General features: G+C 44.6%; 1 protein-coding gene across 1 annotated transcript in view; it reads right to left on the bottom strand.

Moving 5' to 3' along the window:
• furina (furin (paired basic amino acid cleaving enzyme) a) overlaps positions 1-12,611 on the bottom strand; it is a 132,844-nt gene that overhangs the window by 64,755 nt on the left and 55,478 nt on the right. Inside the window, 1 exon segment of the mRNA XM_079497965.1 lies at positions 2,079-2,177. Coding sequence (XP_079354091.1) covers positions 2,079-2,177 — 99 coding nt within the window.

Raw genomic sequence — 12,611 nt, 5'->3', positions numbered from 1 at the left:
CTAACACCAAAAGGGGTTCCCGCCCAAATTGGGCTAGGTTATTGTGGGCCAGCAATGTTCAGAATCCGCCCACGAATGGCGAATTGTGAACATTGCAATGACCAATCGGATGGATACGTCTTGTTTACATGACTATAGAGATCATGTGTTGTACCTACTGTATTTGCGTGAAATTTGGACAAAGTAAGAGTAATATAAAAAATGTTATTACATATACAGTAAGTCAAACTTCTGGTGATGCTATAAAAGGCAGATGTGAAAAATACAGGCCAAAGGTTTTTTCTTGGCCTCTAGGGAGTGTGCATACAAAGTTGTACACTGATCGGTACAGTTATTGGTAAAAAACACAAATCGGCCTGTTATAGCGCCACCATGAGGCTGATTTGAAAATGTCCACGTTGCATTTCTTCCTCTGCCCTAGTGGGAATGTGGCGTGCAAACTTCACGGAACACCGTGTTCATGATTTGAGGGATTTTGTTCAAAACTGAGTACTCCTGTAAAACTTTGGAAGCCAATCTTAGCCAATCAGGATATACAGTAGTACGAAAAATCTTACACCTGTAAACGTGTGTTGTAACTTATGACAATAAGGTGGAAGTTAAATAAATTGTACTTACCAACTGACATTCCCAAAGTGCATTGATTGATTGAATACTTATTCAATCAATAACTGACGTCTAGAGCGCTTTGAATTAGGCATGTAACGATATATCGTATATATCGATATTAATCCCGATGATATGAATCGATTCGAATCGATTCATTGAAATAAAAAAATCGATTTTCAAAAAAAAAAATAATAAAAAAAAAAAAATTATATATATATATATATATATATATATATATATATATATATATATATATATATAATATTTTTTTTTAGGGGGGCTAGTGTGTGATGTGAAATGTGAGCTTTAGTCATATTCCATCATATTCAAGTGCTTTTGGAGAGAAATGAAATGACTACTTTCAGTAGTAGAGCACTGTAGAGGGGAGCTGTGTGTGTGACTGTGCCCAGGTGATGATGGTCGATGATACTCATCAAGGAAGGCAATTATGTTTCTGCACCGTCAAAAGTAATGCTACTTCTTTTGCAATGTAGTTAAATAAAACATCTCAGGGGGGAAGATAAATTATATAAACTTTAAAAAACGGAATTTTTTCTTTAAAATATATATATTTTTAATATCGTGAAACATCGTATCGTGAACCTCATATCGTGATACGAATCGTATCGTGAGTTGAGTGAATCGTTACATGCCTACTTTGAATTCATATGTGTGTGTGTGTGTGTGTGTGTGTGTGTGTGTGTGTGTGTGTGTGTGTGTGTGTGTGTGTGTGTGTGTGTGTGTGCTCATCATTGTTGTAGAGTACTGAGATGTACAATAAACCAGCAGTGCATTCAAACATATAAAAGCTGCAGTGTGTATATGGGCTGTTTTGTATTTAACCCATTTAGGCCTGACGTAAAAAAAAAAAAAGTCTTCTGAAAGAATATATATTCAAAGATTTGTGCCACATTTTCACGATTTTTCAAAAATAGCAGACCTACAAGCTCGTAGCGCGCCACTCGGTGGCGCGCTACGAGCTTGTAGATCTGCTATTTTTCAATAGCTAAAGCATTACATAATGCTTTAAAACACCAAAAGGGATTAAGTGTTATCTCAATCCTACAGCTAAAGTCATTCTACTTTGTGTTTGTTCTGCAAATGATACTCTCAGCCGGGACCAAGGCTTTTCAGACTCACACTGAATGGAATATATGCCCCGTGCTTTTGTGAACGTGTTATAGACATCACAGTCGGGATTTAAATTGTATATTGACTCTGAGAGGACAGACAAATCAAACAGCGTAACGGTGAACGAGCTCCTGGGTAATTTATTTCCTTTTCAAATAGACGAACAGCTCAATGAAACCTTGTGAACCACAGTAACCCACCCCCCCCCCCCCCCCCCCCCCCCCCTCCAACGCACACACATTTTGCCCCCCCCCTCCAACGCACACACATTTTGTTTCAAGCCAACAATGCTCCCCGCACCAGGTGTGCCCTCCCCCGGCCTCCTCCCGCCTACTCACCAGGTACCACTGGTCGTGGAACTTGGGGTCTTCGGGCTCCGTCGTGTAGATATCCCTCTTCTTCCTTTGTTTCACCACCTGTTGTTCCGCCCACACCACCTGAGAAAAGAAAACACAAGACATTTAGAGAAAATAGTACATTTACTAGTCCTTATACCCGTTCTGAATATATGAACAGCAAATGATGTTCAGTGTGGTGTCGAAACAGCGCATGTGTTCACGTTAACATGCCCCCGTCCGAGTTGTTTTCCCCGTGTGGGTCTGTTACGCGGAATTTCCCTGTGTGGGTCTGTTACGCGGAAAAGTGTGTCCCAGTATTAATCTGTGTCCGTCCCAACATGCATTTCACTGGTGACCCGGAAGCCGTCCCCAACATGCATTTCTCTGGTGACCCGGAAGCCGTCCCCAACATGCATTTCTCTGGTGACCCGGAAGCCGTCCCCAACATGCATTTCTCTGGTGACCCGGAAGCCGTCCCCAACATGCATTTCTCTGGTGACCCGGAAGCCGTCCCCAACATGCATTTCTCTGGTGACCCGGAATAGGACAGACAGCGATCGGTGAATTTAGTAATGATGTCACCAAAATGTTGAAGATGGATTGTCAGCCAATGGCAGCGAGCGCAAGGAAAAATGCATTTAGCGGTATAAGCACCGCTGCTCGATATACAGTATGCTACAGTACAGTGTTGTTTTTGGCAGCACATTTTGATTTTAGTTTTAGAACATAATTCTCTTGAATAGTTTTTTCATTTAGTTTCAGTCACATTTTAGTCACCTGGAATGTTTTAGTGTTAGTCTAGTTTTAGTCGACTAAATGTCAAAAGATTTTAGTCGACTAAATCTACAGTTGATTTAGTCGACTAAAATGACGTTTGGCAGGCCTTGATTCCGTCGTAACGACTGTTTTTTTCTCACTTGCTGAAAATAGAAAATAAAATATTTTCAGCATGCAACCCAAGTGTAAAATTACTTCAGTCAGTATATTTAGTCTTAGTTTAGTCATCATAGTTTTAGTCTTCATGTAGTTTTCGTCAGTGGAAAAAGGTAGTCGACGAACATTTCTCGTCTTGGAGTTTTACTCGACGGAAACAACACTAGCCCATTCTGGGCAGGAACCCCTTTTGGTGTTAGCATTATGTTATGCTTTAGCTATTGAAAAATAGCAGACCTAAAAGCTCGTAGCGCGCCACCGAGTGGCGCGCTATGAGCTTGTAGGTCTGCTATTTTTTGAAAAATCGAAGAACGACCGACACAGAAACATAGCTTTTTCAGAAAACGGTCAGGATGTAGAAGACATTTTTAGAACCTGATCTCAGGTCAGAATGGGCTAGTATGGTAGTAAAGCCGTAATGATCAGGGTCACAGCAGCGTGGCGACACGGAGACACAGCTGACTGTGGGTCTCTCTAACGAGACCGACTGACTAACGGGAGGCCAGAGCAGTCGGACTAATTAAAATGTCTGGACTGGCTGCACATGAGAGATGACACGGACAGCGCTGTGCACAAGACGGTATTATGCACACACACACACACACCAATCAATTCACACATAGGAAAAACTAAAACAACATGAAGCAACAAAACATGAACTTCTCAAGCCCTATATTTATTTATATATACTTTGTCGTAGGACAAAAAAAAAAAAAAATGGAAAGAAATATAAAAACGGAAATAGCTGATCTATAAGCTCACAAGGTGTCTGTCACATCATCACATTTATGGTTGTATCCAGAATGAATACATTCTCTGAGGTAAACGAGTTAACCCATTTTGGGCGGGAACCCCTTTTGGTGTTTTAAACATTGTTATAATTTAGCTATTGAAAAATAGCAGATCTACAAGCTCATAGCTTGTAGGTCTGCTATTTTTGAAAAATTGCGGAAATGTGCCGCAAATTTGAATATATATTTTTTCAGAACGAACGTTTTTAACTCAAATCTTTGCTTCTGGGGGGTCCCTGGAACAACATTATTTTCAGATGGGGGTCGGAGGCCAATTACATATAATTTTTGGGGTCCTATAGGTATTTCAGAAAACTGGAGCATTTAGAAGACATTTTTTAAATTTCGACGTCAGGCCTAAATGGGTTAAGTGTACATTCCCCATAATAGCCAATAGCCACTATAATGTTTCTGTTATTACATAACTTAATATGCTACTGCCTGTATTCTTCTTGGACAAAATATAAAAAGATACTCCCATGGAAAGCAAGGCTATATTATTTTACTTATATTGACCAATTAGTCTAGCCGCTGCATAGTTTTAGGCTACTGTCGGGGGAAAGTTTATAATAGTTCATCACTGAAGTAGTAGTAGTAGTTGTTGTGAATTAGCAAACTGGACATTTGGACTGAATGTTTCCTTTATCCTCGTGTTGGGCTAGGGGTTTTCGCCGAAGTTTTTATTTGCGTCGTTTCTTTCAACACGTCGTGCTTCACGAGTTCACGTTCCACAGCCGTCTGCCTTGACGTCTGTGTGCGCTGACCGCGGCGGGGCACGGTGTGGGCTAGCCCCTCCCTCCCCTCACTGGTGCGAAACTGGGTAGTAAAAACAGGGAAGCAGGGCCAGACCTCATCAAACTCTGCATAGCATTTGGTTCCATTTGTACACTCTCAGAGTTACAGACCCATAAGGGTCCAAACTATCATTTAGCTAGTGGGTACCGCCTGGAACTCCCTCAAGGACGTGGTTCCCCACTTTGGGGAACCACTCGTGTACGGCATACACAGGAACCAACTGAAGCAGACGTTGCCACAGTAGGCATCATCTCTCTCGAGAAGGTCATAATATTATTTGATCCGACAGGGACGGCGGGTACTGAGGAAGTGAAGCATTGAAGTCGGCACAATGCAAAACATAAAGGAAGGTTGTGCACATAGTACCAGCCAGGCCTTGGCAGGGGAAGAAGAAGAAATAGCCTTTTCTGCAGAAAGTAAACAGTTGGTATTGACAGAAGAGGGCTCTCTGATGTCAATGTGACAAAGACTCATTTGTACACAGTGTCCCAATTAAACTTCATTACCCGCCCGGTCTGTGTGGTTTCCTGTCAAGATAGCGGCAACACATTCCATTTATTTATCATCCTACTCTAGGCTGAGGAAACGTGTGGGCAGTCGGTCTTCCCTTTTTTCTTGCCTGCCTCTCTCTCACACACACACACACACACACACACACACACACACACACACACACACACACACACACACACACACACACACACACACACACACACACACACACACACACACACACACACACACACACACACACACACACACACACACACACACACACACACACACACACACACACACACACACACACACACACACACACACACACACAGCTATAGGGAACAGGAGTCATGAACAGCAATATATTTTCCGTGATGGGATGGGAACAGAGATCAAACGCAACAACAACAGCCAAAGTCTGTCTGGCAAAAAGTTATACAGGAAGACACACAGTTAAGAGTGAAATGGTGCCATGGTGGAGCCCCTGCTCACGCTCCTGCAAACATAGCCGACAACACGACCTCTTAATCATGGCTCCGGGGCTGCCAGGCAGGCAGGCAGACGTTCCCATTAGCCCACTCATCTTGGGTCTCTCCAGTCACACAGACAGGGGCGCACACACAGCTTTTAAGGAAACTGACAGTAAAACACCCATTTAGTGTGCAACCCGATGGGTACACCTAGACATAAGACACATCAAGGCCAACGACAGTGCTTGTAAATGTCAGATAAAAGACGCAGCGAGAAAGCCTTCTTCCTAAGTGGTGCGTTTACGAGAGAGAGAGAGGGAGAGAGCGAGAGAGGGAGCATTGTGTCGATGTTGGATTTATGTGGAGACGACTGTACTCTACACTAGACACATCAACGCCAATGACTGTGCTTTTGGATTTCAGATAGAGATGCAACGAAGAAAGCCTTCTTCCTAAGTGGCGTGCTTACGAGAGAGAGAGCATTGTGTCGATGCCGGATTGATGTGGAGACGACCGTACTGTTAACTAAGTGGTCCTTCAAGTGGTGATGATGAATGTTTCACATTTCCTAACGACTAAATAAAAGGAATGCTCATGCTCAGACGCCGAGTCAGTCTCCCATGGGGAACCTTTGTGAAATGATTACGTCTAAAATGTGTTCTGCATGCTACTCATTACGCTACAGTTAATTGCTTTGCTAAATAAACACTTTGCGTTACCTCTCTGATTAATTTACGACTTACGAGTTCCAATTATTACGTTCTGTGAACGAGTGAAATACTCCGATGGAAACACCCTGGTCAATTGGCCTCATACTGCAGATACATGGAGTTAGTCGGGAGGACTTGAGAGCTGCTATATCTCTTCCATTTGGACATTTATTACAATGGGATATTAATCACAGGGCACTGCCATCAGCACCCACTGATTAATTAGAAAGTTATCCACCAACGCACATCATGTGCAATGTACTGCATCACATTATCTGTTCTGCTTCAACCAACATGAGATCAGTGAACTCCTGAAAACACTGCCTGCCTGTCTCACTCTCCAGGCATGTCTCACTCTCTCCAGTCATGTCTCACTCTCTCCGGTCATGTCTCACTCTCTCCGGTCATGTCTCACTCTCTCCGGTCATGTCTCACTCTCTCCGGTCATGTCTCACACTCTCCGGTCACGTCTCACCCTCCAGTAGTGTCTCACTCTCCAGATGTCTCACTCTCCAGCCATGTCTCACTCTCTCCAGTCCTGTCTCACTCTCTCCAGTCCTGTCTCACTCTCCAGTCCTGTCTCACTCTCCAGTCATGTCTCACTCTCTCCAGTCATGTCTCACTCTCTCCAGTCATGTCTCACTCTCTCCAGTCATGTCTCACTCTCCAGTCATGTCTCACTCTCTCCAGTCATGTCTCACTCTCTCCAGTCATGTCTCACTCTCCAGTCACGTCTCACTCTCTCCAGTCACGTCTCACTCTCTCCAGTCATGTCTCACTCTCCAGTCATGTCTCTCACTCTCCAGTCATGTCTCACTCTCTCCAGTCACGTCTCACTCTCTCCAGTCACGTCTCTCTCTCCAGTCACGTCTCACTCTCCAGTCACGTCTCACTCTCCAGTCATGTCTCACTCTCCAGTCATGTCTCACTCTCCAGTCATGTCTCACTCTCTCCAGTCATGTCTCACCCTCCAGTCATGTATCTCTCTCCAGTCACGTCTCACTCTCCAGTCATGTATCTCTCTCCAGTCACGTCTCACTCTCTCCAGTCACGTCTCACCCTCCAGTCACGTCTCACCCTCCAGTCATGTCTCACTCTCAAGTCATGTCTCACTCTCCAGTCATGTCTCACCCTCCAGTCATGTATCTCTCTCCAGTCACGTCTCACTCTCTCCAGTCACGTCTCACTCTCCAGTCACGTCTCACCCTCCAGTCACGTCTCACCCTCCAGTCACGTCTCACCCTCCAGTCACGTCTCACCCTCCAGTCATGTCACGTCTCACCCTCCAGTCATGTCTCACTCTCTCCAGTCATGTCTCACTCTCCAGTCAGTTCTCCAGTCACCACTCTTCAGTTGGAATTTTAATGACAGGCAATTAAGAAATATTTAAAGTGACACAACAAGGGATTTCATTAATCCTAGAGACTCTGACACAACAAACGGTCCTGCAGTTAGTAGACAACATCTTCATAAAATGTCTCCGCAAGATAGAAAATATATATAGAACATACTGTAGTCTGTTCCTTCCATCCCCTCAACACGCTGTTTCTTTCACAGCCTGAAACCAGGATATGATTAAAGGGGAAAACCACCCAATTTCAACATTTTACTATGTCATTAATATAACTTAGAGCTGTTGTGTGGACATAATAAAAAAGTCCCCCCATTCTGTGTTTCCTAGAACTGTAAGTATGAAAAAAATCATTAACATGGTGAAAAATGAATGATTCTTTTCTGAGGTTTTCAGAGATTTGCTCAGAGGACTGCAAAGCACCAGAGCACACATGTTATCTGTGTAACAAATGATTGTTTTATTTGTGAACGGGTTTTTTTGCGTAGTTATTTTTTTAGTCATGTCATGTCATGTCATGTCATGTCATATCCATTGCACAACTTCTGTTTTGTAACTCTTGTTGGCTGATTTGAACTGGCTGTCAATGTCCATTGCAGCGGGACAGACCGCTATGTTGACGACGGTTGATGTAGGAACACGTACAGGGAGAAAAGAATGTGGTACAGTGACCACTCTTCAACCTGGCAACCCAGTAAAGAATGTCGTACAGTGACCACTCTCCAACCTGGCATCCCAGTAAAGAATGTGGTACAGTGACCACTCTTCAACCTGGCAACCCAGTAAAGAATGTCGTACAGTGACCACTCTCCAACCTGGCATCCCAGTAAAGAATGTGGTACAGTGACCACTCTTCAACCTGGCAACCCAGTAAAGAATGTGGTACAGTTTAGCTATTGAAAAATAGCAGATCTACAAGCTCATAGCGCGGCACTCGGTGGCGCGCTACGAGCTTGTAGGTCTGCTATTTTTGAAAAATCGTGAAAACATTTATTTCAGAAAACTGGAGGATTTAGAAGATTTTTTTTTTTAATTTTGAGGGCAGGCCTAAATGGGTTAAAACGTGTCTTCCTGTTATAACATGCCCAATATTGTAGGGATGTCCCCGATCACGTTTTTGCACTCCGTCCGTGTGTCCGTCCGTCCGTGTGTGGACAGCTAATCCCCGGCACGGCACCGTTGGCTTGATCGCAGCCATACTCTGCCCCAAAGTTTTCACATTGGCCTGTTATAGCGCCACAAGGAGGCCGCTTTTTTCACAGTACACCTAATTCAACAAAACGGGTCTTTCAGATTTTTCAGACTCCATCCTGATTGGCTAAGATTGGCGCCCAAAGTTCACAGGAGTGCTCCGTTTCAAACAAAATGCCGCAAATCATGAACACATTGTGTGATTTCCGAGAAATTTTGCACGCACATTCCCACTAGGCAGAGGAAGAAATGCCACGTGAACATTTACAACTCAGCCTCATGGTGGCGCTATAACTGGCCGATTAGTGTTTTTACCTCTAACTGCACGGCTAAGATTGTTTTCCAAAGTTTTCAGGAGTAGCCCGTTTTGTACAAAATGCCGCAACTCATCGGTGAAACTGTGCACGCATACAGTGACCACTCTTCAACCTGGCATCCCAGTAAAGAATGTCGTACAGTGACCACTCTTCAACCTGGCATCCCAGTAAAGAATGTCGTACAGTGACCACTCTCCAACCTGGCATCCCAGTAAAGAATGTGGTACAGTGACCACTCTTCAACCTGGCATCCCAGTAAAGAATGTGGTACAGTGACCACTCTTCAACCTGGCATCCCAGTAAAGAATGTCGTACAGTGACCACTCTTCAACCTGGCATCCCAGTAAAGAATGTCATACAGTGACCACTCTTCAACCTGGCATCCCAGTAAAGAATGTCGTACAGTGACCACTCTCCAACCTGGCATCCCAGTATTGTAGGGGTTGTCCCGTACAGTGACCACTCTTCAACCTGGCATCCCAGTATTGTAGGGGTTGTCCCGTACAGTGACCACTCTTCAACCTGGCATCCCAGTATTGTAGGGGTTGTCCCGTACAGTGACCACTCTCCAACCTGGCATCCCAGTATTGTAGGGGTTGTCCCGTACAGTGACCACTCTCCAACCTGGCATCCCAGTATTGTAGAATGTCGTACAGTGACCACTCTCCAACCTGGCAACCCAGTATTGTAGGGGTTGTCCCGGTCGGATCGGGTGATCGGAAATCGGGGGCCAATCACGTAATTTTCAAATGATCGGAATGGGAGCCAAAAAAACATGATCGGGGACATCCCTACAATATTGGTCATGTTATAACAGGAATAAACGTTTTAACCAGTTTTCTGAAATAAATATTTTCACGATTTTTCAAAAATAGCAGACCTACAAGCTCATAGCGCGCCACTCGGTGGCGCGCTATGAGCTTGTAGATCTGCTATTTTTCAATAGCTAAATTATAACATAGTGTTTAATAAACACCAAAAGGGGTTCCCGCCCAAAATGGGTTAATGAAAAAATATATAAATAATAATTTTGAACAGTGTGGAACAGTGTGGGCTCAGCCAGTAAATTGAAATTGCATGATGTACATACAGTACATACAGCTGAGGTCTAAGCTTGAACAATAATTGTCGAGCAAAAGTTTGTCTCATTTCTCCGTATTATTTCCCAAGCCTGGTTTGGGGGATTGTTGTTTTCTTTCAAGAAAGACAGCATTCAAATATATAGGTTTTTAATTAGTCGTGCAATACAAATGGCTGTGAGGAGGAGATAAGCTTGCAATTAGTGCGCCTAATGAGGCTCCATTGTTAAATGATGTGCCAATCATCAGCTAATAATAATAATCTTTTAAGGTAGTGAATTGCAGCGCTACTGCATCCATCGTGTGCCGATAATAATATTCACGTTTAGATATGAGAAAATTGATGAATAATATTGCAACTAAAACAAAGGGGGAGCTTGCGATTGAGGTTATATTTTTCACTAGTATAAGCCTAAAAATACCAGAATGGACCAGGTCTGTTTTTACACAGTAAAAAATAGACCTGCTGGTCCATTCTGGTATTTTTGCACTCTTAAAGTTAAATCAGCACTGAGGACTTTACTGTAAAACCTCCAGTGATTAAAAATAAATAAATGAAGAAGAAGAAGCGAACCCTGATTATAGAGACACTATACAATCCTCATGTTAATGTATCCATTTGTATACGATACACAGAGTGTACAAATGTAACCTTTCTGAGTTCAATGAACACTGAGATTTGCACAGTGTACGGTTGGCCTGGTTACCTTGCTGCTGTGTGTAGACAGAGCAGGTGCATGTTGGAGAAAACCACTGTTTGTGCTTTCTCCTTTTCTTTGGGTTCCTGAATCCTGACAGCTCTTTGCAGAAGAAGAGACACACCCACATTCACCTCCCCTGTTTGGGATTTCCTCTCTTCCACCCAAGCTCCCATTTCCTGTTTTTGAATTCTTTCTTCCCCGGAGCACCACGGAGAAAGTCCTGCCATAGTTTTCCTGCCTGGTCTCAGGTCAGGGAGAAAGTTCTGCCAGTTCCCCTGCCTGGTCTCAGGTCAGGGAGAAAGTCCTGCCAGTTCCCCTGCCTGGTCTCAGGTCAGGGAGAAAGTCCTGCCAGTTCTCCTGCCTGGTCTCAGGTCAGGGAGAAAGTTCTGCCAGTTCTCCTGCCTGGTCTCAGGTCAGGGAGAAAGTTCTGCCAGTTCTCCTGCCTGGTCTCAGGTCAGGGAGAAAGTCCTGCCAGTTCTCCTGCCTGGTCTCAGGTCAGGGAGAAAGTCCTGCCAGTTCCCCTGCCTGGTCTCAGGTCAGGGAGAAAGTCCTGCCAGTTCCCCTGCCTGGTCTCAGGTCAGGGAGAAAGTCCTGCCATAGTTCTCCTGCCTGGTCTCAGGTCAGGGAGAAAGTTCTGCCAGTTCCCCTGCCTGGTCTCAGGTCAGGGAGAAAGTTCTGCCAGTTCCCCTGCCTGGTCTCAGGTCAGGGAGAAAGTCCTGCCAGTTCCCCTGCCTGGTCTCAGGTCAGGGAGAAAGTCCTGCCAGTTCTCCTGCCTGGTCTCAGGTCAGGGAGAAAGTCCTGCCAGTTCCCCTGCCTGGTCTCAGGTCAGGGAGAAAGTCCTGCCAGTTCTCCTGCCTGGTCTCAGGTCAGGGAGAAAGTCCTGCCAGTTCCCCTGCCTGGTCTCAGGTCAGGGAGAAAGTCCTGCCAGTTCCCCTGCCTGGTCTCAGGTCAGGGAGAAAGTCCTGCCAGTTCCCCTGCCTGGTCTTAGGTCAGCTTATCAAATCCCACCAGGATCTCTGCCTCCCCGACACCCCCCTCTCAAAATCAAGAGTTCCCAGGAAGCGCCTTGGTGCTGCATTCCCCCACACCAGTGCACCCTAATTATAAGTTACTACTGGAACTACGATTGCATTGTAATTGTTCTCATTTGTACTGATCCCTGTCATGTAAACAATAAGCCAACCAACCGACATATCAACAGAAAGTTCTTCATTTCCCCTTTTGACTTTCAGCAAATTAAATTAAACATTGTGTTTCAGAAAGGAAAAAAATCAACTATAAAAAAAATCCCGATTGCTCTGTTAAGAAACGGTCCTGTAGTTTTTAAAGTGGGACAGATGAGTCCAAAACAAAAGGATCCATGAACCTTGTTCAAAGGCTCTCTAATTACCATCATCTGGGTCTCTGCCAGACCCCACAATGTGCTCCTGGATCTGACAGCCCCATAGGACCAGGATCTGAAGCCCTGGATCTGACAGCCCCGTAGGACCAGGATCTGAAGCCCTGGATCTGACAGCCCCGTAGGACCAGACTCATGGTGGCGCTAGAACAGGCCAAGTCGCGTCTTCACATATAACTGCACCGATCTGCATAAAACGTTGTATGCAAAAAAATCTGGCCTGCATTTTTCAATTCTGCCTTTTCGAGCGCCACCAGGAGGCCTGTTTATGTGCAACACTTGTTTTATGTTAGTCCTT

Source organism: Electrona antarctica (assembly GCF_951216825.1).
Source record: "Electrona antarctica genome assembly, chromosome: 3".
NCBI classification, from domain to species: Eukaryota; Metazoa; Chordata; class Actinopteri; order Myctophiformes; family Myctophidae; genus Electrona; species Electrona antarctica.
Note: the sequence above shows the minus strand (reverse complement) of the source record. Positions and strands in the feature narration are given on the sequence as shown.